The sequence below is a fragment of the Neophocaena asiaeorientalis genome, unplaced genomic scaffold, assembly GCF_003031525.2.
Source record: "Neophocaena asiaeorientalis asiaeorientalis breed wild unplaced genomic scaffold, Neophocaena_asiaeorientalis_V1.1 scaffold77, whole genome shotgun sequence".
NCBI classification, from domain to species: domain Eukaryota; kingdom Metazoa; phylum Chordata; class Mammalia; order Artiodactyla; family Phocoenidae; genus Neophocaena; species Neophocaena asiaeorientalis.
Window position 1 is genome coordinate 3550083 of NW_020174645.1, and position 27678 is coordinate 3577760.

The 27678-nt window shown below is 47.2% G+C and overlaps 1 protein-coding gene across 1 annotated transcript in view; it reads right to left on the reverse strand.

Annotated features, from left to right (window-relative positions):
• The window catches only part of LOC112408725 (transmembrane protein 132B), a 220400-nt gene that overhangs the window by 76825 nt on the left and 115897 nt on the right, over nucleotides 1–27678 (reverse strand). The window contains exon 4 of the mRNA XM_024758465.1: nucleotides 20–206. Coding sequence (XP_024614233.1) covers nucleotides 20–206 — 187 coding nt within the window. The remainder of the gene's footprint in view (nucleotides 1–19; nucleotides 207–27678) is intronic.

Genomic DNA, 27678 nt, shown 5'->3' on the forward strand with positions numbered 1-27678 from the left:
CCAAAGCCCGACATCTCACCATTGCGAGCGGGACGATGCCCACGAAGGAGGTGTGGCTGACAAAGATCTCAGAGACAACCAGCTCCCTCGTGGCATCCTCCACCGGGTACTCCACCTGCCAGGTGATCTGCTGGGCGCCAGCCGGGCCACTGCTGTTGTCAATTCCAAAGTCCACCTGCAAGATCTCATAGAAGGAGCCATTTTTTCTGCAAAACAAACACACAGTAAAGTGCAGTTTAACACCTGAGACTCAGCAGAGTGTCAAGAACGCGATAAATTGCCACATTCCTCTTTGTCAACCCAAAGAAGGATCGCCAAGTCCAACAGGTCACAGGCGGTGTCGATAGAGCCTGATTCACAGGCTGCCCACAGACGGCCCACACCTCCGAGTGGACAGGCCATCCGTCTTCAGGGCCCTGTCCTTCCCTGAATGAGGACCTCGGACAGCACTGCATCTCTGGGCACTGTCACCGCTCAGTCCTCCCCAACCCCACGCCTGCGGACGCCACGATCCAGGCACCACACACGGGACGTGGCCCGACACCTTCATCTAGGGCCACCATTTCTCCAACTGTGAGGCACAGCCTGGATTCTGGCTGTTTCTACGTCTACTTGCTTACCTGTGTGGCTGTGGACCCGTGGTGCAAACTCTGAGCTTTAGAATTTGGGGAGAACATTGGTGCCTACGTGGGCTTGTGAAAGCATTGTGAGACCAAGGATGGGAAAGGACCCCATAAGGTGCCTCGTCCGTGACATCAACTATGAGCTACATGAATAAGGAGCTACACCGGGTTCTTCATGTCCTCAGCCTGCAATGGGATGGGGTGGGATGTAAGAAATCCCCCATGAATAAGGAGCCACGCCGGGTTCTTCATGTCCTCAGCCTGCAATGGGATGGGGTGGGGTGTAAGAAATCCCCCATGAATAAGGAGCCACGCCGGGTTCTTCATGTCCTCAGCCTGCAACGGGATGGGGTGGGATGTAAGAAATCCCCCATGAATAAGGAGCCACGCCGGGTTCTTCATGTCCTCAGCCTGCAACGGGATGGGGTGGGGTGTAAGAAATCCCCACCTGCCTTCATTCATGGAGTGACAACATTGAACACTGCACATTGTTTGGAGGAGGGGGACGAAAGTGGACGGGGCACACATAAGTGAAAAGGGCAAGTGTCCTGCTCCGCATCTTTCTAAACAGGGAGAGCCTCTCATAAGGACATGAACTTATAAATTATAGGCTGACTATTGCACTGATGCGAGAAGCTACTAAACAGAGAGGTAAAACAAAGAGCCATCCAGCATGGGATTTGTGGACGACTTCTGTTCCATAAGTCTTTGACCATCACTCTGAATCTAGCTGTATCTGGATCCAAGCAATATGACAGCAAAGTGAAGGATTCACAGCTCCGAAAGCCTGAGTGACCCCAACCGACCTGTTCCTTTACCAACAATGGGCCTGCCGGGACTAAAATGAGCTGGGAAGCCTCTTCCCTACCTTTGGGGACCTAGGGCAAGATCTGCAGCCCAGACACCGAACTCACAACCTGTAGGGAAAGAGTTTTTTGTTTTGTTTTGTTTTGTTTTTTGCGGTACGCGGGCCTCTCACTGTTGCAGCCTCTCCCGTTGCGGAGCACAGGCTCCGGACGCGCAGGCTCAGCGGCCACGGCTCACGGGCCCAGCCACTCCACAGCACATGCGATCCTCCCAGACCGGGGCACGAACCCGCATCCCCTGCATCGGCAGGCGGACTCTCAACCACTGCACCACCAGGGAAGCCCAGGAAAGAGTTTTGAAAAAAAGCCTGTTGCCTGTTGCTTGCCCAACAGAATCTCCTACCGTGGCCAGTTCCTCCACCCCGCAACCACGAAGACTTAAGAACAGGGTAGAAACCACAGTATTGACAGATAGCTATAGTAAATTTGTTCTTTAAATCTTCTAGCTCCTTGTGAGAAAGACAAATATCATATAATATTGCTTATATTTGGAATAAAAGAAATGGTACAAATGAACTCATTTACAAAACAGAAATAGAGTCACAGATGTAGAAAACAATCTTATGGTTACCAGGGGGCAATGGGGAAGAAGGATAAATTGGGAGATTGGGATTGACATATACTCACTACTGCATATGAAATAGATAACTAATAAGGACCTACTGTATAGCACAGGGAACTCAACTCAATACCCTGTAATGACCTATATGGGAAAAGAATCTAAAAAAGAGTGGATGTATGTATATGCATAACTGATGCACTTTGCTGTACACCTGAAACTAACACCACGTTGTAAAGCAACTACACCCCAATAAAATTTTTTTTAAACAGCCACAGTATAGCTATAGTGTTGGCAAAACTAGGTTACAGTGACCTGCCTGATACAGAACTCTACCCCAAATAGAACTACATTAGAATTCGTCACGTCCAACGTTTTCTCCATTTAGTCAAGGTTTTAAGAAACTCTCTGATACTGCTCTGTCCAATACAGTGGTTACTGGCCAGAAGTGCCTATTTAAATTGAAGTATAAATTTATTAAAATTACCTAGCCAGGTTGTCCTGGTGTGGGTACCCGTGAGCTATGAATCACCAAGTTATCTATTTGCACATGCTGTTTTGCACGGGGAAGGGAATGTGTGTTGAATAAGGGACCTGGCCTCATGAGAGGATGACAGTGGGCTCACATGGGAACAGGGGACCCCTATTTCCCGGGGCCCTGCGAGAGGGATTTCAGGATCTTAGGAACTTGGGCACTCGGTTCTCGGCTTCGGTCACCTCCCTTTCCCAGCCACCACACCCCAGCCTCAAGTCACTTCTCTGATCACAGGGATTCTCCACGTATCCACCTGTTAAGTCTCCTCCTGTAAGAGATGCTCGGCCCTGTCAGATCAGATCTTCAGTTTCCCTTTAGTCGGCACCGTGCTTGTAAGCAGATCTAAGGAGCTGCTGCTAATGCCTCCTGGGTCTCAGCACTCAGTAAACTTCAGAAAAACTACCGCCGAGAAAGTGAAAATCCAGCACGAGAAGAAAAGGACCGTAACTCTGTTATCAGCAGTTTAATCCTGCTAAACCCGCACTCCGGTCTTGGGGTGCAGAAGTGGCCAGTCTTTGGGTCTGCGTGGGAAGGCAGGCCCTCCCTTAACTGTGGGTGGCTTCTTCTCCTGTGGACCTGCTACCGGAATCTGCCCAAGACCAGCTACAAATGGAATAACAATCCAGTCAGAGTCACTTTTATGCATCAGTTTTTATTTTAAGTCATTTCCCTCAAACCAGAGGAAGGGGGTCTTTTACTTCTCGGCAGCTGGCGTGCCCGCTAATAAGTCCATTTCTATGGAAATGGGTTTATAACTATCAACTTTACCCGTTCCTGATCTATTCTTGATGAGCCTTTCCACTTAGAAAGTGTTCCATGATTCTCTCAATTTAACAATTACCAGCTGCCTTTGGGGAACCAGGGTCAGTCATGAGATAATCATCAGATATTTTTCTTTTCCCTGGGGTGGAGAAGTGTGTGTGTGTGTGTGTGTGTGTGTGTGTGTGTGTGTGTGTGTGTAAGGGGTCAAGCAGGAACACTGCTTGGCTGTTTCTACCCTCAAGCTAGAACACACAGCCTCCTCCCAAAAGGACTTGCTTCCCAGAGACCCTGTTTCCCATGGAAAGCTGTCCTGTGATAAAAGCTAAGCCCCCTCCATGTGACCGTGGGACAGCTTTCGAGTGCACAGCATGGCTGCAGCTCGGACACGCCAGCAAGAGGGAGGCGGAGAAATGGGAGCAGGGGAGATGGATGGGCCCCAGTCCAGCAGCTGGTCCCCAGGAAGCGCACCCTGCCATTTCTCAGCAGATCCCTCACGATGACAGCGATGACTGTTTTGCGGAGGGAGGGTGGTGGCGAGGGAAGGCAATAGGGGGGGAGAGAGCAGTAAAGAACGAGGGAGAGTTCAAAAGCGTGAACTGCTCTGTAGCAGGTTGTACCATTTACCTAAACTATCTTTTCTCCCCACAAACTCCTAGATAATTCTGAGCTACCAGGTGGAGATGCTTCCCCCATATGAGATTTTTTTCTAGAAATGGAGCAAGAGAGGCTGTCTCTGGTCTCAGGGATTCTGCTTTTTTCTTATGAGCCTTTTTCTGGGCATTATTTTAAAAGATGACCAAAAAGCCAGGTAAATACTGAACGATGATTACGCTGAGCAAACGCTCCAGAGTAAGCCTGCTGGTTACTGGCGGTAAATACAATGAGACTGAACTCCGACGTCCTCTCCTGACTGTTGACGCCACCAGGACAACAGTGTACCTGTACAGTTGCTGCTCTGACTGTGGCAGCTGGAACGGGGCCTGGAAAAGTGTAGGAGTTCCATACGTATTTGTTTAAGTCTCTGAACACACTCAACAGACCAAGTAGGACACCCTGTCAATTTGTGTGTAGGGGGGTGTCATATGCATTCTGGGAGACGAGAAGCTACCAGTCAGCTGGGGTTTTTTTGTTTGTTTTTGGTAATTTATGTATTTATTTTTGGCTGTGTTGGGTCTTCGTTGCTGCACACAGGCTTCCTCTAGTTGCACCGAGCAGGGGCTACTCTTCATTGTGGTACGCGGGCTTCTCATTGTGGTGGCTTCTCTTGTCGCGGAGCACGGGCTCTAGGTGCATGGGCTTCAGTAACTGTGGCACGTGGGCTCAGTAGTTGTGGCTCACAGACTCTAGAGCCCAGGCTCAGTAGCTGTGGCGCACGGGCTTAGTTGCTCCGCGGCATGTGGGATCTTCCCGGCCCAGGGCTCGAACCTGTGTCCCCTGAATTGGCAGGAGGATTCCTAACCACTGCGCCACCAGGGAAGCCCCAGTCAGCTGGGTTTTGAGCCCTATTCTCCTGCCTGCCTGGTACGTATATTGATATTCTCTACTTTGATAAGATGGGTCTGTCTCTACTACTAGAATGTAATTTTGTTTTAAAGACTTTATTTTTTTAGAGCAGTTTTAGGTTCACAGCAAAATTGAGGAGAAGGTACAAAGGTCTCCCACATACCCCTTTCCCCCCATACACACAGAGCCTCCCCCATTATCAGCATCCCCCAACAGATGGTACATTTGTTACAATCAGTGAATCTACATGGACACATCATTATCACCCAAAGTGCACAGTTTACATTCCAGTTCACTCTTGGTTTTGTATATTCTGTAGGTTTGAACAAATGTACAGTGACACGTCTCCACCATTATGGTCTCATACAGAGTATTTTCACTGCCTTAAACATCCTCTGTGCTCTACCTGTTCATCACTCCGCTCCTCAACCCCTGGCCGGCCACCACTGATCTTTTCATTGTCTCCAGAGTTTTGCCTTTTCCAGAATGTCATAGAGTTGGAATCATATAGGATGTAGCCTCTTCAGGTTGGCTTCTTTCACTGAACAATATGCATTTAAGGCCTCTCCCCGTCTTCTCATGGCTTGAGAGCTCATTTCTTTTCAGCACTGGATAATATCCCATTGTCTGAATGGACCACAGTTTATTTATCCATTCACCTACTGAAGGACAGCTTGGCTGCTTCTAAGTTTTGACAATTATGAACAAAGCTGCTATAAACATCCGTGTACAGGCTTTTGTGTAGACATAAGTTTTCAACTCCTTCGGGTAAACACCAAGGAGAACAATTGCTAAATCTTATGAACATAAGTTCTCAAAGGTCAAAACCTATCATAACACCATGGTCACTACAATCCCTGGCATATTCATTTATTCAGTGACATTTATTAAGCAGTGAATATGTGTTAGCCATGGAGAATTCACTGGTAGACAAAATAGATGCGATTTCTCTCTTAATAGTAAGGTAAATAAACAAACAAGGTAAGCCCAGGTCATGATAAATCCTATCCTAAAAATAAAACAGAAGAATGAAATTTCTTTTTAAAAAGTTAAATAAGGTTTTTTTCAATTAAAAAAATACAATTTTATATTTATACCACATGACCCAGCAATTCCACTCCTACGTCTATAGCCGATAGAACAAAAACACTAATTCAAAAAGACTTCCCTGGTGGCACAGTGGTTAAGAATCCACCTATCAATGCAGGGGACACCGGTTCGATCACTGGTCTGGGAAGATCCCACATGCCACGGAGCAACTAAGCCCATGCGCCTCAACTACTGAGCCTGCGACCCACAACTACTGAAGCCCGTGTGCCTAGAGCCCGTGCTCCGTAATAAGAGAAGCCACTGCAATGAGAAGCCCGCGCACAGCAACAAAGAGTGGCCTTCGCTTGCCACAACTAGAGAAAGCCCGTGCACAGCAACAAAGACCGCTTTCATTTCTTGGCACTTGTAAGTAATGCTGCTATGAACACTGTGGTACATGAATCTTTATTTTTAATTAATGTAATTCATTTTCAAATTATTTATAGTTTATAGAAATACAATTAGTATTTACTTATTTATTTATCTATCTATCTTTGGCTGCGTTGGGTCTTCGTTGCTGCGCACGGGCTTTCTCTAGTTGCAGCGAGCAGGGGCTACTCTTCGTTGCGGTGCATGGGCTTCTTATTATGGAGGCTTCTCTTGTTGTGGAGCACAGGCTCTAGAGCCATGCTCAGTAGTTGTGGCACGTGAGCTCAGTAGTTGTGGCTCGCGGGCTCTAGAGCGCAGGCTCAGTAGTTGTGGCGCACGGGCTTAGTTGCTCCGCGGCATGTGGGATCTTTCTGGACCAGGGCTAGAACCCGTGTCCCCTGCATTGGCAGGTGGATTCTGAACCACTGCACCACCAGGTAAGCCCTGAAAATGTTTTCTTTATTTTTTTGTGTTTGTGTTTTATGTATTATCTGTGTGAAAAGTATTATAAACCTATTACTGTACAGTACTATATAGCCGATGGTTTCAGGTGGGTACCTAGGCTAACCTTGTCAGACTCATGAACAAACTGGACTTACGAACGCGTTCTAGGAACGGAGCTCGTTTGTATGTAGGGTACTTAGTGTATAACATACTAAGTAAGTTATTTATCTGTTATGTTGACTCTCTCTCTCTCTCTCTCTCTCTCTCTCTCTCTCTATGTATCTCACACATACACATAAGCACCAGGAAAGCAGGGATTTCAGCCTGTTTTGCTCACTACTGTGTCCCTAGCCTGGGACCTAGCTGGTGCTCATTAAATACCCATTGAAGGAAGCACTGAATATCAAACAACAGTCTGAGCGAGACCTCAAAGGAATGTGTGCTTAGTGAAGCCAGAGAGGCTGTGTCACGGTGTTGGCAGGAGAGAGAAACTGGCAAGTCAGGGAAGGCTTCCTGGAGGAGGTCGGACTCAGGCCGATCTTTGCAGAATGGGCTCAGACAACAGGCAACACTGCTTGGGGCCCCTCATCACACCCTCTTCCCCTCCAGACGTCCTTCCCACTCTGTGACTCCCCCTTCGCCGACACCAGTCCTCCCAGAGAGGAACGGCACAAACCCCTCTGCTCACCAAACCCATCAACAAGGCAGAGGGTCTTTTTTTTTTTTTCTTAATTTTTTTTTTAACTGGAGTCTGATTGCTTTACAATGTAGTGTTAGTTTCTGCTGCACGATGAAGTGGATCTGCTCTACGTACACATGTATCCCCTCCCTCCTGGGCCTCCCTCCCACCCAGCTATGTGGTCACAGAGCACCGCATTGAGCTTCCCGTGCTTTATAGTAGGTTCCCACTAGCTATCTATTTTACGCATGGTAGTGTATATATGCCCATCCCCACCTCCCAGTTCGTCCCACCCTCTCCTTCCTTGCCGTGTCCACATGTCCGTTCTCTACGTCTACATCTCTATTCCTGCCCTGCAAATAGGTTCATCTGTACCATTTTTCTAGATTCCACATATATGCGTTAATATATGATATTCGTTTTCCTCTTTCTGACCTACTTCACTCTGTATGACAGACTCCAGGTTCATCCACATCGGGAAGAGGGTCTTTAGTCCATCTCTCTGCCTGTCACGCAGCTCTTTTCGTCATGACCTCATGACCAGCTCTAAGAACCTGGCATGAATAAATCATCTCCTGCAATTTCACAAGATCCAGGCACTGCCTTCTCATGTCTGCTTTGACTGCTCTCTCTGAGCTCGCTGTGGAAAGAATGTTGCAGGTTGACCAATCAGACTGTAGTCGGCAGGCAAAGGTCTAAAAACATTTAAAAGCCCCTAGGTTAGAGCAGGGACTTTTGGACTCAAAACCTTCTCTCCTCATTGGTTTAATTTCAAGACTTCTCATTCAATTGCTATCTAGAACCTTTAAAAAATTCTAAGACTGTGTCAGATGGGAATAGTCCAAGAACAGGTGTTCGTTTATTGCATTTCTAGCAGACTAGGAAAGTTAAATAGAAAACCCAGAGGTTACAATGTGGTACCTGTGCTGCACGTGGCTAGGGCCATAGTTATTAATCACCTCCACTACTGTGTTTTCACGAAATGTGACTTGGGTGCCAATGGTTTTAAATGCAGAATATTCACACCAAAAAAAATTTAGTATTTCTGGCTTCTTGGAAAAATTGGAAGAGCAGGCAACACTATCTATCCCACATTCCCACGATCAGCTAGAACTGCAGGATGGTGTTCACACAAAGTGGATCAAAGACCGAAGTGTCAGAGCTAAAATTATAAACCTCTCAGGAAAATGCAGAAGCAGTAATCTCTGTGACTTTGGTTCAGGCAATGGTTTCTCAGATATAACACCAAAAGCACAAGCCCAAAAAGAAAAGAAGAAGAAACAGAATTTAAAACTTTAATGCTTCAAATACTATCAATAAAATGGAAAGACACCCTATAGAATGGGAGAAAATATTTGCAAATCATATATCTGATAAAAAAAATCAGTATCCAGAATATATAAGGAACTTTTACAAACTCAATAGCAAAAAAAATGGGGCAAAGCATTTGAATAGACATTTCTCCAAAGAAAATATAAAAATGGCCAATAAGCACATGAAAAGATACTCAACATCATTATCCATTAAGGAAACACGGATCAAAACCACAGTGAGATACCACGTTCAAACCGTTAGGATAACTGTAGTCAAAAAGATAGACAAGGGGCTTCCCTGGTGGCACAGTGGTTGAGAGTCCACCTGCCGATGCAGGGGACGCGGGTTCGTGCCCCGGTCTGGGAAGATCCCACATGCCGCGGAGCAACTAGGCCCGTGAGCCACAGCTACTGAGCCTGCGCGTCTGGAGCTTGTGCTCCGCAACAAGAGAGGCCATGACAGTGAGAGGCCCGCGCACCGCGATGAAGAGTGGCCCCCGCTCGCCGCAACTAGAGAAAGCCCTCACACAGAAACGAAGACCCAACACAGCCAAAAATAAATTAATTAATTTTTTTAAAAAAAGAGACAAAAATATGTGGGCAAAAGTGTGAAGAAATCGTAACCCTCATGCATTGTTGGTAAAAATGTAAAATGGTACAGCTGATTTGGAAAACAGCTGCGCAGTTCCTCAAGAAACTAAACAGAGCGTACCACGTGAACCAGCAAGTTCACTCCTAGGTATCTATGCAAGAGAAATGAAAACATACGTCCACGTAAAAAGCTGTGCACCAGTGTCGACTGTAGCATTATTTAGCCTCCTTTATCAAAGATAAGGTGTCCATATGTGCGTGGGTTTATCTCTGGGCTTTCTATCCTGTTCCACTGATCTATCTTTCTGTTTTTGTGCCAGTACCACACTGTCTTGATTACTGTTGCTTTGTAATATAGTCTGAAGTCAGGGAGCCTGAGCATTATTTTTTTTAATCGAAGTGTAATTGATTCACAGTATCGTGTGAGTTTCAGGTGTACAGCAAAGCGATTCAGTTATATATTTTTTTTGGTTTTCATTATAAGTTATTACAAGATATTGAATATATTGTGGTTCCCTATGCTACACAGTAAATCATTGTTGCTTATCTGGAAAATGATCTGAAATATATATGTGTGTGTGTGTGTGCGCGTGTGCCTGTCTGTCTGTCTGAGTCACTCTGCTGTACACCTGAAACTAACACAATACTGTAAATCGACTACACTTCAATAAAAAAAAAAAAGAAAGCCACCATCATCAACTCTCCCTTGCTTGGTTAATTCTCATTTTGTTGAAATATCAAATCCATTTTTCTGCGGTACCTACTCCCAGAAACTCTCCACCTAACTCAAACCAGCTCATGGTAAGTCGACCGACTCATTGCCCCACTTTCCAACCACAGAAAAAAAAAAAAGATATTAAATTCTTCTTCCTTTTTCCATTTTTAAATATTTCAAAGTACCTCACAAGACTGGTGTGAGGTGCTGCTTACCAACATTTTCCCAGAGCTGAGAACAATCAATCTTGATAATGAGCGAACACCATGGGCCCCTCCACCCTCTCAGGCTGCCAGGTCCTGGACTATTTCTCACACTAACAACTCACCCTCACTTGTAGCTTATTTGATTCTCTCAGCATCACCATGGCAAGCCCAGAGACAGCGAAGACAACTGCCGCAGTTAATTTCTCCCCCTCTGCCTCTGTCTTTCTGACAACATTCTGAAAACCTTTGTAGGACGTGAAGGACCAGAAATCACCTCCCACCGACTTCCTGAATACAGCTTCTCAGAGTTGTCTTCTCTCTGTTTCTTCCTGCTACCAACCTTGAGCGATACTCTTGTTATGCATGACGACTCATGGAATCTACTGCTGTTTGGTTGTTTGGGTTTTTTTTTTTAATTTTTATTTTATATTGGAGCATAGTAGATTAACAATGTTGTGTTAGTTTCAGGTGTATAGAAAAGTGATTCAGTTATACATACACGTGTATCCTTTCTCAAATTCTTTTCCCATTTAGGTTGTCACAGAATATTGAGCAGAGTCCCCTGTGCTGTACAGTAGATCCTTGTTGGTTATCTACTTTAAATACAGCAGTGTGTACATGTTAATCCCGAACTCCCAAATTATCCCTCCCCCCACTTTTCCCCTTTGGTGACCATAAGTTTGTTCTCTAAGTCTGTGAGTCTGTTTCTGTTTTGGCAGTAAGTTCATTTGCATCATTTTTTAGATTCCACATATAAGTGATATCATATGGTATTCGCCTTTCTCTGTCTGACTTACTCCACTTAGTACGATCATCTCTAGGTCCATCCATGTTGCTGTAAATGGCACAAAGTTATTCGTTTTCTCATTGGTCCTCCAGAGATAGTCCGGGCACCTACGAGCCTGAACATGAGTGATTCTCTGCTTCGTTTTTACACAAACAGAGCACTTTGTACACTCTGTTCTGCCTCTAGAACATTTGATCTCTGACCCAAAGGGAAAGGAGAGCTCTGGTCATTCTGTCCCTGACAATGAAGTGCTCTGGTCTGGAAGTGAGAACGGAACCAGTCACATGGCCCCATGTGACCAGGGGCCTCAGCAAGAACCATCCTCCTCCAAGTCCGATGGAGGTACCGATGGAGTCTCTGGGGTTCACCACCGGTCTGACTCCAGAGATCATGCCGGAGGGAGAGTAAACATCACACTCACTCATTCATTCATGCTGGCACGTTTACAGAAAGGACCGTGTCCCCACCTCTGTCCCAGGCCCAGTGACATATACAAGCAGAGGCACGTACAAGACTAATTATCTTTCAGAGTCTGTTTCTCAGTGAAAGCCTCTTTCCTGTCGTGTTGCACAGGATTTCTCTGCACGTACACTGGGAAGGGCCTCATTATATGCGGATCCTTCTGCCTATGGGGCAGGTGGCTCCTCCAAGGAGAGCAGCTGCTAATGAGGCTGGGGTCCCCAGGTCGCACCCCGCGTGTGCCGGTTTAGCTGGACTCCTCCGGGTGGCTGTGGAGGGCATCTATGAGTCCAGCATCCTGCAGGCTACCCTGGTCACCAGGGGCCAACTGGCAGCTACAAGCAGCGCCAATTTATCACCTGTCCTGGTGTTCTCCCTGCTGAGATACGGGAGCAAGATCCTGCACAAAGGATTACACTGGGCTCCCCATGAAGGGGACCGCAACAATTAGATGACCGGGGGAATGTTCGTGGCCGACCCAGCAAAGATCAGGCTGAAGATGAGCCGCCCGCAGAACCCTAGATCAGAAGAAAGCTCACATTCACCTACAGCATCATTTAAAGACCACAGACATGTGACAGTAAAGCACTTGGAGGATTCACGGCCCTTAAGGGGTGGAGGCAAAAGGGGCAAGAATCGCGCGGTTCACAGACACAGAGAACAGACTTGTTGTGGTTGCCAAGGGGGAGGGAGTGGGGGAGGGAGGGAGTGGGAGTTCGGAATTAGCGGATGCAAACTATTATCCATAGGATGGATAAACAACAAGGTCCTACCGTACAGCGCAGGGAACTATATTCAATATCCTGTGATAAACCATCATGGATATAAAACAAGAATGTACATATATACGTATAACTGAATCACTCTGCCGTACGGGAGAAATTAACACAACATGGTAAATCAACTGTCCTTCAATAAAATACATTTTAAAAAAAGAGAGAGGATCGTGAGGTTTAGGACTTGTCTCCCAAATTCCAGACTCTTATCCAACTGCCTATTCAGCAGCTCCAGTTAGGGGTCCAAAAGGCACCTCAGACTTCACACCGAACTTCTGCTCTTCCCCAAGGCCAAGACCACACCCCCATCCAAGGTAAGGCCATCTATCCTTCCAGTTACTCAGGTCAAAACCTTGGTCATCCTGAGCGCTTCCCCTGCCTTAATAGCCAGCATCTGTGCTGTCCAGAAAGCCTGTCACTTCCACCTGGGAAATACAGTTTTTAAATACCTTCACTCTCTCCATATCTACTACACCTACACTGGTCCAGGCCATTATCTGCCTCTCGCCCGGTTACCGTAATCACCTCCTAAATGATCCCTCGCTTCCGCCCTCACCCCCAGCCCTCTATTCTCTCCACACAGCAGCCAGAGTACCCCTGTTAAATCAGAGGCAAATATTTTCACTGTCCTGTTCAAAACCCTTACAGAATTCTCATCTCATTCGCGTAAAAGCCCATTTCCTTACAAGGATCTATAAGGCCCTCCACAACCCGGTCCCCCTGCCCCAACGCCTGTTATTTCCCTGAACATCTTTGCTACCACCGTCCCCTCGGTCACTCTGTCCGGTCCCTCACTGTTCCTCCAGCACCAGGCATGCGGCTGCCTTGAGGTCTTCCCGCTGCCTCTCCCTCTACCTGGATCCCCTTCCCTACGACATCTGTACAGCTCAACCCTCACCTTCAGGGAAGGCCTGAAAAGCTGCCTCCTAAGTGTTGTTTCCTTAGGTGACACTGCTGAAAGACCCATCTCCTCCACGGGCCAGCCCTCTCCCCCCTGCCCCCTGCTTTTTCTCACTTAACGCCATTGAACATACTCTTCAGTAAGTCCCCTACATACGGACGAGTTCTGTGCCGAGAGCGTGTTCGTTAAGTCCAACATAGTTAGCCTAGGTGCCCCACTAACACAATCGGCTATATGGTACTGTACTGCAACAGGTTTATAATACTTTTCACACAAATAATACATAAAAAACAAACACACACAAAAAATAAGGAAAACATGTTTAATCTTACAGCACAGGACCTTGAAAAGCACAGCAGTACAGTACAAGAGCTGGCATCCAGGGGCTGGCGTCGAGGGAGCCGGCAAGACATAAACATGCTGTACTGCTGTACTCGACACAGTCCTGTACAGTAAAGGACACAGAAGCACAGCCACTTGCAGAGGACGCACGCACGTGACAATGTACGCCAGACACGTGAACTAGCTTATGCGACTGGACATGCGAACGCACGTTCGCATCTTTGAAAGTTCACAACTTGAAGGTTCCTACGTAGGGGAGTTCCTCTATTTATTTACTTGCTTTCGCTATGGGCTGTTTCTGTCTCCTAGGTTGTAAACTCAATGGGGGCAGGGATTCTTCTTCATGTTCCCTGCGATACTTCCAACACCTAGAAAATACCTGGTCCATAGGAGGAACTCCGTAAATACATCATGAATGAATGAATGAATGAGCTGTCAATCTCGGAGTGCACCCTTCAACCCCACACCTCTTTGGCTTCCTCAGAGTGTAACGTGGATCCCTGAGTGTGAGGTCCCCCCAGTCCGTCCCTAGCTGGGTCCATCCATGCATCACTCATTCCCACTCTCTTCCAATGTACATATTCCTCTGTGGGCATCTTTATGACAGCATTGAGAAAGCCTGGACTTTCTGAGTTCCAGCTCCCTGCCTGGGGCCTTCCATCAGTCTGGAAGTCATAAAATGCGTGATTCACTCACTGCTGTTCCCTGGTGCCAGGTGTCTGCTTCTTTTGGTCACCCTCTACAACCTTCAGGTATCTGGGTATTTTTGCACTTTCTGCAGAGTCAACCGTGAGAGTATTAACGTGATACCAACTCCTCAGCCATTACTGGACTTGGAATCACCAATGCTATTTTTTTCATCGTGGTAATAAGAGCATTTAACACGAACCTACCTTCTTCACAAGTTTTAAGTGTATAACACAGTATCGTTAACCATAGGCAGTGTTGTACCGCAGATCTCTGGAACTTATTCACCTTGCATCTGATGCCAATTTTTCTTTTTTTAATTTACTTAGCAAGCTCTCCATACACGGACTTGCCTGTTTTAAATTTCACTTCCATCCATTTTTTATTTATTTATTTATTTATTTAGGGCTGTGTTGGGTCTTCATTTCTGTGCGAGGGCTTTCTCTAGTTGTGGCAAGCGGGGGCCACTCTTCATCGCGGTGCACGGGCCTCTCACTATCGCAGCCTCTCTTGTTGCGGAGCACAGGCTCCAGACGCGCAGGCTCAGTAGTTGTGGCTCACTGGCCCAGCTGCTCCGCGGCACGTGGGATTCTCCCGGACCAGGGCTCGAACCCATGTCCCCTGCATTAGCAGGCAGATTCTCAACCACTGCGCCACCAGGGAAGCCCGATGCTAATGTTTTGAAGGCAGGTACTGTTACAGTGGACTCGCTGATAAGTAAGGATAATAGGGACCACTTTTCCAAGGAGTATCACAAATACTCGTGATTTTTACCAGTTTAATCTAAGGAGGTAAAATACCTACCTTTGGTTCTAGCATTCTCGAAGCACCTCCAAATCACCTGGAGTGATTTCAACATCACAGGAGCAAACAAAACAATTAAAGACAAGCCAGACAGACAGACAGACACTCTGGGGTGTTCAAAAACAAACCCAAACAGAATGTATAACCTCATTAACCTTGAAACGGAGTAGAGTTAAGAGAATCCCACAAATAGACCGACATTCTGAATTCTGAATGCCGTCTGGGTCGAAAATCAGATTAGAATTCCTGTAACCTTCCATTTACCTGGCAGCTTTTCAATAAATGTCAGCTGGGCAGAAATTCAATGCAGGTGATTTGCAGGCCCCTCTAATTCCCACAGCGTGTAAATCTCCCTAAGAGAGAAGCTCCCCTTCAGGAAACAGGAATTCCCCTGTCACCAATTAATTAAAACCCAATGATCCCATCACATCTCCTACTTGGCCCGTTGTATTAATTACAATAACCTCAAAAAATCTTTCTTATAGGCCAATTACTCTATAGAAATTGGGTCTCAAGTCAACCGCAGTTAGAAAGGATTATGTGTGTGTAACTTCTTCAACTTCCCCTTTGCTGATTATATCTATTCAAGCAATCCTGAAATTCTTTACATAGAATTGAGCCTATCCTGCCATAATTTAAGAGGCTAATTTGGTCCAGAGGAGCAAGTATGAGCCAGAATCATGCATGAAATAATAGGAAACGGTGGTTAAAAGTTAGATTTTTTTGTTGTTGCCGTGCAAGGCTGTTCATATACCCCATTACAGGATGCAAAAATAGGATGTTCCAGGACAGGGAAAGACCTCTGTGTATAGGTTCCAGGGACGGAGACATTGAGTTCACGTAGGATTCCTACCAGCACCTTGAACTTGCCCAGTACTCACCCTACATCAGTCTCATTTCCCACCTCTGTATGTTCTCAAGGAATGAAAATGACTCCAGAAAATGATGAGACCCGACGGAAGTCGGCACCAGGGCAGACCCTCGGAGGAAGACGACCACTAATTGGCCTGAAACCACGGGATGAAAGGTAACATCTGTTCCGGTGGCTGAGCCAGACTGCACTAATGAGCGGCTCTGTGGCCTCGCGATGGCCATTCGGCCAGATGACCTTTGGCATCCTGAGTGCGTCCCCATGCACCCTCCACCAACGGGGGTGGGGCGGGCAGGAGTGTGCTGGGAGACTGAGCACAGCTGGGTGAAAAGGGCAAGTTTGGACATCCGAGCAAAGAGAAATTCCTACTTCGCCTCTGAACCTTCAAGGTCAGTGCCCGCGGAGCCAGTTTCCTTGGAAACTCTATTCAGTCTTAAGGGCACAGTCTGCTTCCTCTGATGCACACTGGCTGGATTCACCCTCCTGAGAGATGCTAGGAGTGGGGGGACCACGCTTTCTGAGCACAGAATGAGAGCATGTTGCTGGAGGTCCGTGAGCCTCTAATGGGCACCAAACGTCTTAAGTTAAGACTGTCCCAGAACATCACGGTCAACGTGCCTAGGAAGACATAAAAAGAAGCTGTAGTCTATACCCAGCTTCTAATCCTGCCAGGGTTTTACAAACTTACACCCTTTGCTGGGTCTCTTAAGTTCTGGACTATGTAAGTCATTCATTCAAACGTCTGATAAAACGTGTTAGCATCTCGTGGGCGCCAAGCTCTGTTCTCCGCACTGGGGATCAGTTGTGAGGAAGGCGGGGGGGATTCCTGCTCTCCTGGAGTTTATATTCTGGTAGAAGGAGACTATTACAAAGCAAATATAAAATTAAACGAGGCCACTATTAAATAGTGAATTTGATAGTCATTAGCGACTTGCCCTAAATACTTGCCGTTTCCTATGTTCTGGCCCACTAGAGGTTGGATGGAGCCTGACCAACACATTGTGTGTCTCCCTTCTGGGCAAGTATTTCGTCACCAGTACAAGCCTCTAGTTCAAGATGGGGCGCCGTTTGGGCCGCCTTCGAGATTGTGATGGTCAGAGTCCCAGAGGCTCACAGTGTGAGTGCAAAATAAGCCTTTGTTGTTGTCGTTGTTTTGTTTTGTTTTGTTTTTTCAGTACGCGGGCCTCTCACTGTTGTGGCCTCTCCCATCGCGGAGCACAGGCTCCAGACGCGCAGGCTCAGCGGCCATGGCTCACGGGCCCAGCCGCTCCACGGCATGTGGGATCTTCCCGGAACGGGGCACGACCCCGCGTCCCCTGCATCGGCAGGCGGACTCTCAACCACTGCGCCACCAGGGAAGCCCAAACCTTTGCTGTTTTAAACCGCTGAGACTTGGGGGTGGTTTGTTATCACCGCATCAACGAGCCCATCCTGACTGATGCAGAGATAACACAGAGATGAAGATAAAACAGGGTAAAGAGATGGGGTGAGGGACCATTTGGACAGAGTTGTGAGAAGAGGCCCCTCCGAGAACAGATACTGAAGATACAAGATTTCACTGATGGAGGACATGGATGGAGGACACAGGGCAACAGCAGGGGTGAAGGCCCTGAGGCGGTAGTAAGTTTGCCACGTGCAAGCACGCACGTCCTGCACACACATGCACTCACGGGCACACATGCACAAACACGGCACGAACTCACAGAGGGAGCAGAGGGTAAACGGGTGGCTGCCTTGTGGTCCATCTGCCGATACCTCCACGGACCAGCCTTCAGCCCTGAGAACCAGTCAGCACTCATGCAGGCTCTTTTCATAAAATCTCACACATCCCACCAAGAGACAGGGCTTTCAAGAAACCAGCTGCCATTGTAGACCCCACCCCTGGCTACGGAGACCTAACCCCGTCCAGTTCTCTATCAGCATAAAGTGAAAGAAAAGAATTCCAAACAATGAGACGACCATAGACGTAAGGGATGCTACGGTTCTGCAGTTGGGTTAGCTTTCTCTCTGAGCCAAGGCATGAGCCCAGGTGTTTTATAACAGCACCCTGCCCAGTACCTGGCATGTACCAAGCACTGTGCCAGGGCCTTCATTACTTAAATCTCACCATGGCCCTCCGAGAGAGGCTCTATCATTGCCAAGTTACACATGATGGGACAGTCTCAGAGATGCTGTGTGACTTTCTCACAGTGCCACAATTAGGAAATCATAGAAACAGGATCCAAACCAATACCTGGCTCCAAGGTCATGACCGGAATATGCTTGTTAGGAAAAGAGCTGAGACCTAATCCATGCTACGGTCCACAACCTAAAGAAAGTCTGCACTAACAAACAGAGTGGTCTTTGCAAAGCACAGAAAGAAATGGGGTGGAGGAAACTAGGAAACTTGGTCTCCTTAGAGAGGAGATTCTGAGCTGGTAGAATTCAGCTCTCAGCCTATAAAGAGCACCTGCCTGAGAATGCAGGCAAGAGGATGCCGACACCGAAGAGGTGACGGAGGCGGGAGCAAGGGGGAGAATTACAGCTTAGGAGGTCCTAGAGCCAGCCAAGGAGCCAGATTCACACCCTGGACTGTCCCAGGACTAGAGCCAAAGCATTGTCTCTGATATTTGGTTAGCCGATTTAAGCCCCTTCTGCTTGCAGCTAAAAAAAAACTGATATAAATATGATCGCATTCAAGTCTACCATGAGATGGAGATGCGGTATTTCACGATACACAAGTGGCATTATTTACTTGCCTCATAATTTCGACTCTGGTGACTTTTCACTGGCATTCAGCCATATTTCAGCTGATGTATGGGGAGAGCCGAACAGAGCAATAAATCAATATCAAGTGCTAGCAAACCTCCTTTCTTAAAGTCTAGCATTGCCTGCCATGGGCACCCTCATATTTCCAGAAAATGGACCCAAACGCCAGTATGAAACCTCCTTAAAACGCCTAAATTACTAACACCTACAGTGACACATCTCCCAACCCCATTCTATAAGCTCATCTTGAAATCTAGGGAGATCATTTCCCGGTTTATTTTTTTCTGTTTCAAAATCTAGAGCTAAGTGACTAGCATCCATCATAGCTCAACAAGTGAAGAACGCACAGAGTTGACGATAATATAGTTTCAGGAGGACGGGGTACTGTGTTGTTACAACTCAAATGGATCAAAATGAATTCAGCGTCTCTCGCAGCTTCTCGACCATCTTGCACTAAAGTGCATTTTAAAATGTTCAGGCTAGTCTCTCAAGCAACGGCAGTCAGATATTAAGCCTTTTTTTATTAAAGGACTTTGTATTAAAAGACCAAGACATATTCAAGAACCTGCCACCAAAGGAATGCTCGACATCCTTCCAGCCCCAATATTATTCAAAACGCAGTAACCCCAGCACACGTGGGATATGGCAGGGGATGGTCTATCCCATCTGCCCCTGTCCTCTGCAGGAAGACATCAGCAAGCCCAGGCACACTGCTCACTGCTTCACTCACGGTGAAGTCTCAGGGGCTGTTGCCTCGTGCGCCTGTAGTGGTCCCAGCAGGAAGCAGGGTTCCACTCATATTGGTTTAATGGAATCGTATGGGATGAAGGGAATATTTGCAGAGGAACAAGAGGGGATAAGAGAAATAACAAGGAATGTTGGAAAAGCCAGAGGCGAGTGACAGCAAAAAGTTGTCACTGCCCCGAGTTTGAAGGGCTATGGGGGGAGTGGAGGAGAATAGTGTTGCTGGAGCCCCGTGAGAGCTGGTGGATGGGGGACCATCTAGCAGGAGCTGTAGCCCGGCGGGGGGACACATGCAGGAAGGAACTTTCTCTTCCTTCCCTCTGGTCTCCCACTAAGGCCTCCCACTGGCTGAACCCGGCCAGAAGCCAGCGGCAAGGGAGCCCAGGTGACTCGATCTGTTGGCATGAACCCCCAAACCACACAGCAGAGAGGAGTGCAAGAGTGCCTGATGGCCAAGAGAGAATAAGTGGCAAGCCTGTCATGCGAGGTTAGCTCTGGTGGGACCCATAGGACCCTCCAGATGTGTGCCCCATGCCTGCTGAGGTGCCGGCTCTGCAGAGCGTCAGCCTGGCAAGGCTGAGTACATCTCCAGCACTCCTGTGTCTGTTTCCAGTTAGGCTGGACCACCAGAGAGCTTCCGGGGGATTCTGGAGGGCAGAAGGGGGGCATATAGAAATATGGATCCATTGCAACTTTTACATATTGCAAACGTCTTCCCAGATGTCTTTTGTGCCATAGCTTGAACCGACTGACGGACCTAAGACAAACTGTCTCGTGACAAAACACTTCAAGCAGTGTGGTCAAGGTCCTCGCAAAGTTGAGCCTGGGGAGGTGAGGACCTCACTGTGCTGTTGAGAGGATTAAAGGAGCCCACGTGTGGAGCATGTAGAAAACTGCTCTGCACGTAATTATTACCATGGTCGCAGATTTCCACCTGCAAAGACAGGACTTCTCTGCCCCGCATATGAGTCCCCTCCCTTTTACTCTCTCTCTCAGAGCTCACTGAACTCTCATTCACAGCACACGCCGCCATCCAAAATTAGGTGCTTATGCACATTTACGGGTTCATCTTTTTCTCCCTCACTTGAATATAAGCTTCAGAGGGCGGGAACTGTGTCCTTTTTATTCACACCATGTCCCCGGGACACCCACAGTGTCCGGCACCTCTCAGGAGCTAAATGAAATCTTCGCAGGACTGAGTGAAGGACAAAGGGGGTTCCTTCACGTGATTGCCAAGAAACAGGACCAGAGAAGCCTGTGTCCGCCTAAGGTGGTGCATTTTTCTCCGGACGCTGCCCCATCCATCCCTGCAGTGATTGGCTGGCTGAGAAGGGAAGCAGGGATGCTGATGGTAGGATCACGTTAGCCCTTCTGTCACTCTCACAGAGTCCCCACTACCTCCAGGACCCCAAGGACCCCATGGCCTGCCCAGAGCATCACTCGTAGAGCCTGACCTGCGTCCACCAAGTCCTGGCCGCAGGTCCCCATGAGGTCGAGAAACTGCAAAGGATGATGGGAGATGGACTTGGAAAGGCCATGGGGGATGTGGGGTGCATAGTACCCAGTAATGGGGAAGAGGCAAAGCTGCAGCCCGCATTCACACCTGCCCCGCCAGACGTGGGATACATGCAATTAGCTGTGCAAACAGCATGAAGCAGTATTTGGAGGACACCGCACAGAGCAGCAAAAAAGTCGACCAGCAGTCACGCCAGGAGACAGACAAAGGCTGAGCTTCAGATCTGAACTGAACCTAGAACAGTCTGCACAGATGGTCAAAGGCCCCATTTGCTCCCCAGTCCTGTGAGGCGAGGAGGGAGGGGAAGCAGGGTGCTCTCAGAAACCCACGGAAACCCAGGTCCCCATGACCCTGGGCCACTTCCACTTGAAAGGGTTATTGGGCCTCCTAGATGAAACGCTCCCCTTTTCTAGGAATCTTCCTGAAAATCCAATTGATTAATCTGATTTAACTGTCAATCTGACACCTGGCTTTGCAGACTCCTTTTTACCCCAACCCTGTTTCCCAGAGAAAGAGGTTGACTTTTCCATTCCTGCTCATTCACAGTGGCCTGTTTGAGACTCACAGACTTAGAAAACGAATTTATGGTTACCAGGGGGGATAGGTGGGGGGGGAGGGATAGTTAGGGAGTTTGGGATTGACATGTCCACACTGCTATATGTAAAATGGATAACCAACAAGGACCTATTGTATAGCACAGGGAACGCTGCTCAATATTACGTAACGACCTAAATGGGAAAAGAATTTGAAAAAGAATAGATATATGTATATGTAAAAAAAAAAAAAAAGTGGTCTGTTTTAAATATTGTGCTATGTCTTCCAAGGTGGCCTCAGGTAAGAGCAGAAAAGAAATCCTCAGTCTTTGATGCACTGAGAAGACTGGCTGCATTTTCTGCCCAGGTCAGACCCCATGGTTGAGTCAAACAAGCAAAGGTCTATCGATCCATTGAGTCTGAGAGTCATAGGGACAACACAGTAAGCTCAGCTGAGTCCACATGGGTAGTGTCAACTCACAACAGAATATCCCATTCTCCTGTGGGCTCACAGGTGTACAGGCAGCCACACTGGAGAAGGTGAAAGGCTAGGTACAGGGCTCTCCACTCTTGCAGAGGTATCACCTGAGACCTGTGTACCCCAGTGGCCCACAAGCAGCATCGCCTGAATGTTTAGTGAACGTTATGACATTGCGGGGCGGGGGGAACCAAGCTACCCTCATTGAGTTGTGACTTTGAGGGGAACTTGACTAATGCAGCCCTTAGCAGCTCAGGGTTGGCGTTCACTCAGACAGGCCTACCTGGGTTCATGTCTACCTTGGAAGGGCTTGTATTCAGTTATTTAGTGCTGCCTAACACATCATCCCCCAATTTCGCAGATTAAAACCATGAACATCTCTTATTTCACAGTTCCTACGGATCAGAGGGAGTGAGCTGAGCCGATGAGTTCTTTTTGTCTAACTTTTCATTTTATATCGGCGCACAATCGATGAACAATGCTGTGTTAGTTTCAGGTGTTCAGCAAAGTGATTCAGTTACACGTATACACGTATCTATTCTTTTTCAAATTCTTTTCCCATTTAGGATGTTACGTAACATTGAGCAGAGTTCCAGGGTCACTCATGAGATGGCAGTGAGGATGTCGGCTGGGGTGGCATCATCTAAAGGCTTGACGGGCTGAAGGAGCCACTTCCAAGATGGCGCCCTCACATGGCCATTGGCTGGGGACTTCAGTTCTTCACCACACGGACCTCTCCAAAGAGCTGCTTGGGTGTCCTCATGACATGGTGGCTAGCTTTCCACAGGATGCAAGATCCAGGAGAGAACAAGGAGGAAGGTGTAATAATGTCTATGACCTGGTCTCGGAAGTCACACACCATCACTCCCACCACCTCCTATTCCTTAGAAGTGAGTCACTAAGTCCTGCCCACGCTCAAGGGGAGGGGAATTTAGCTCCACCTCTTAAAGGAGGGAGTGTCATAAGAATGTATATACCTATTTTCAAACTATCCCAGGCCTACTGAGCAAACATCAACAAGAGTTGAACTTGGAACTTGGAGGCTAGACAGACTTGGGTTTGAATCCCCCTTTTTTCTTTTTTTTTTTTTTTGCGTCTCACTGTTGTGGTCTCTCCCGTTGCGGAGCACAGGCTCCGGACGTGCAGGCTCAGCGGCCATGGCTCACGTGCCCAGCCGCTCCGTGGCATGTGGGATCCTCCCGGACCGGGGCACGAACCCGTGTCCCCTGCATCGGCAGGCGGACCCCCAACCACTGCACCACCAGGGAAGCCCCCAGAACCATTATCTTTTTTAGATTCCATGTGGCATAGAGGTAACTTACCTCAACATAATAAAGGCCGTATTTGACAAACCCACAGCCAACATCATCCTCAATGGTGAAAAACTGAAACCATTTCCTCTAAAATGAGGAACAAGACAAGGTTGTCCACTCTAAGTGCTAAGTTTTAAACAGGGTCCTACAAATAACAACATGATATAAGGTCACTGATGTCTCCAAGACATACTGAGTTGTACTAGGACACAACCAATGTTCAAATTTCATAAAAGTTTTTAAGTAGATTCTGCCTTCAAAAGATGCCAGAACCAATTGAGGGTTCTACTTTTGTCCTCTTCCATCTAGGATCATTCCCATTGGCTGCCTCTTCTTCTAAGTGGACGTAAGTCAGAGAATTGTGACAGATATTAGAAGAGCATTGACCCCAGCATCAAAAAGCCTAGCTTCTAATATGATACTACTATTTCTACTGATAACACTTACTTTCGCTCTACGCTAGCTGTGTGCCCATGGACCAGTCTCTTAACCTCTCTTAGCCTCAATTTTCTCAACCATAAATGAAGGTAGTGAATACCTGATTTCTCATGTTCTGTCAAGTGCTAACCATCTTCGATTTCTCTGAATGCGTCTGCGGGTGATATCTGAGACTGGATAACAAGAAAGCTTTTGCAGACAAACCCCGAGATAATTAAAGGGATCGTTGCATATGCAAATGATGATTGCAAGTGCATCGCTTGAAGAAAAAAGTCTCTCAGGATCAACATCTGGCCCCCCAAAACGCTGATTGGCATACATATGCTTAAATGTGATAAAACCAGTTTCTTCCATGCAGTATTGTTCCTAATACTAAGATCTTCTTAGTAGACTAGAATATCACCCGCAGATAATGAGCGTGTTGTCCCCTTTCTTCTAATTGTATCAGTTAGGTTTCTCTGTGAAACGAAGCATCCCAGCTTAGTGGCTACAGCACAATCAGCTATCCAGCAGCTGGCCACCAGTACAAGAGAGAAGTCCATTAAAAGAATTGCCCAGCTGAGCCCCACCAGCACTGCAGCCTCGCATAATTACCCACTAAGTAAACGGTTGTTATCTTAGACAACTTCATTTTAGGGTGATGTGTTTTGCAGCAAAAACTGATACATAATCTTTATAATTTGTTTCTTTCCCATGTGCTACTGTCTTGGCTAGACAATCAGTACAATGTCAGCCATGATACCAACACACTTCCTCCTCTTTTGCCCTAACTTTGATTTCCTATTAAACATAATGTTTATTGTAGGGTTCTGAAAGATACTGTCTATCAAGTTAAGAGAGTTCCTTTCTATTTCTACTTTGCTAAGAGTTTCTGCATAAATTAAGAGTTAAAATAGGCACTGCTCTCGCTCTGTAGGCACTAAGCAGCAACCCCTTCCAGACAAATGGAAAACTCCTTCGGAGCCGAGCCGACCACTTTGGGAACATTTGGAGCAGGTGATGATGGGAGAGACAAGACTGAGACACAGAAACATTCAAAGAGTTAGACACACAGCATACAGTCAAATGACGAATACGAAAGATATAAGGTCAAGTTCAACAGACGTCCAGAGTGGAACATGAGTGTGACTTTCAAAAAGGAAGGAAGGAAGGAAGGAAGGAAGGAAGGAAAGAGAGAGAGAGAGAGAGAGAGAGAGAGAAAGAAGGAAAGAAAAAAAAAAGAGAGAGAGAGGGAGGGAGGGAGGAAGGAAGGGAGGGAGGGAGGGACGAAGGAAGAAAAGAAAAGAAAACAAGTAATTCCATAAGAAGAAGACAACCTAAGGGTGGAAAACGGCAAAATCTACTTGACAAGTGCATCAAGGCTATATCACACGTTCACCTCGCTGTTTTTTCTTCTTGGGCAAATAGAAAGGCTACTCTTGCCAGCCTCCCTTGAAGCCCTGTCTCTGCCTACTGACCAATGAAATGTGGAGAGAGGTAACATAAGCCACTTCCAAACCTGGCCTTTGAAAACACCCAGTGAGATGTTCCAGGGTTTCCATGGAAACTTCTAAGGATGGCATGGCAACAAGCACAGTTTCCAGATGGCACAGCACAGGACAGAAGCAGTCCCTGACCACGGCTTGAACTTGGATGTAGCTCAGAAACTCCATCCAGGCCTCGCTGGACTGTGTTATGACACTGAGATACAGGGTTATTTGTTACAGCAGCTGACATCAACCATCTTAACCAATACAAACAGCTATGACGGGCTGCGTTCAAAAAACCTAACAACTGGAATATCCCAGTGAATTCCTTAGAGACCGTCACCCTGTGCTAGACCCACCGGCCTGCAATTCTAGCCTTCACCTTCCATTTTCAAAGACAGCCTTCACTTCTGGAGCTAAGGAAGAAAGAACCTTATTGATTTTCCTGCGAAGAGGGAGGTACCTGTTGTCATAAACCTACTTCCACCTAGGCTGTTGAATAACGGGGTCCTGAAAGATATGCTAAATAGTATTACAAAGGAAAAGTTAGAAAACAGACTGAGGCATTCTCTTCCCGAGCAGACTGGGGAGTTAGCGCCTGGGTAACGCAATTCAGACCTCCTGTGGTTTCAACACAATCTCAAAACAACAACAATCCAGTAAGGAGAAACAGACAAGGCTACTCAGGGATGCACACTGTCTTTGGGAAATTTCATCTTGTTCAATTCCCACGTCATCCCCTTAACTTTTTTTTCAATTTACTTTTTATTTTTATTTTTTTTTTTATTTTTATTTTTTTTTGCGGTACGTGGGCCTCTCACTGTTGTGGCCTCTCCCGTTGCGGAGCACAGGCTCCGGACGCGCAGGCTCAGCGGCCATGGCCCACGGGCCCATCCGCTCCGCGGCATGTGGGATCTTCCCGGACCGGGGCACGAACCCGTGTCCCCTGCATCGGCAGGCGGACTCTCAACCACTGCGCCACCAGGGAAGCCCTACTATTTATTTTATATTATAGTTGATTTACAATGTTGTGTTAGTTTCAGGTGTATAGCAAAGTGATAAAGTTATACATATACATATATCCATTCTTTTTCAGACTCTTTTCCCATATAGGTTATCACAGAATATTGAGTAAGTTCCCTGTGCTATACCGTAGGTCCTTGTTGCTTATCCATTTTATATATAGTAGTGTGTATCTGTTAATCCCTAACGCCTAATTGATCCCTCCCCTCCACGTTTCCCCTTTGGTAACCATACATTTGTTTTTGAAGTCTGTGAGTCTGTTTCCATTTTGTAAATAAGTTCATTTGTATCATTTTTTTTAAAAGATTCTACATATAAGGGACTTAGCTTGAGAAAACAAGGACTTCAAATAGCTGAATCAAAGGGAGTACCCTGCTACTTGTATTTTTTTTTTTTAAATGTGGGCAACTCAGTTTGTTTTTTGTTATTTATTTATTTACTGGCTGTGTTGGCTCTTCATTTCTGTGCGAGAGCTTTCTCCAGTTGTGGCAAGCGGGGGCCACTCTTCATCGTGGTGCGCGGGCCTCTCACTATTGCGGCCTCTCTTGCCGGGAAGCACAGGCTCCAGACGCGCAGGCTCAGTAGTTGTGGCTCACGGGCCCAGCCGCTCCGCGGCACGCGGGATCCTCCCAGACCAGGGCTCGAACCCGTGTCCCCTGCATCAGCAGGCAGATTCTCAACCACTGCGCCACCAGGGAAGCCCTGCTACTTGTATTTTAAAACAATGCTGATGATCTTTCTTTTTTTGTTTTGTTTTGGTTTGGTTTGACTTCTATTGGGCTGTAGGGGATGGGCTGGGAAATATCCCTGCAAGTTGTGCCCCACTAGGGAAGTGTCCATCTCATCTTCCGGGGAGAAGCTTTCGGAGCTTTTTCTTTTTCTTGGAGCTGCTGTTCTTGCGGCAGCAGCTTCTTCAGGTCCACTGCTGAGAGGCTCCTCCTTGCAAGAGAATTTCCTCTTTTTCTTGGGGACCCTCTTGTGTCCTGACTCTTCAGGGTCGCTAACTGGTTCCTCTTTGGGGAAAGATTTCTTCCTCTTGGTGACACTTTCACTGCCAGCTGTCTCTTCAGGATCACTAGTAACCAGCTCCTCCTTGGAAAAAGATTTCTTTTGCGGGGGCTTGGAGAAGGAGACAGATGGGTCTTCCATTCCGTTCTCCTGAGGAGCTTCCCGGGGGTTTTGCTTTCGCTTCTTTTTGGGTCTTTCACTTGTCCCCTCACATTCTTCTGGGGTCTCACTGCTGTTTTCTGAGGACGCCAGGGCAATCGCAGCCCGCCTTTTCTTCTCCTTCTTCAAACGTTTCTTCTCCTGTTTCTCCAGCTTCCTAGTAATCTCGGCAGCCGCTTCCTCTGCCTGAACCGTTGCCTCCTTCATGACATCCAGATGCTTTCGTGGAACATCTCCAGTCTCACAGAAGGACAGCCGCTCCTCAACTTGTTCTCGAAGCTTCTCCCCAGATACACTGGTGGGTACCTCAGAGAAGCAATCAGTTCGTGAGGCAATACTGCCTTTGTTTGCCAGGTATCGGGAGATGCGGC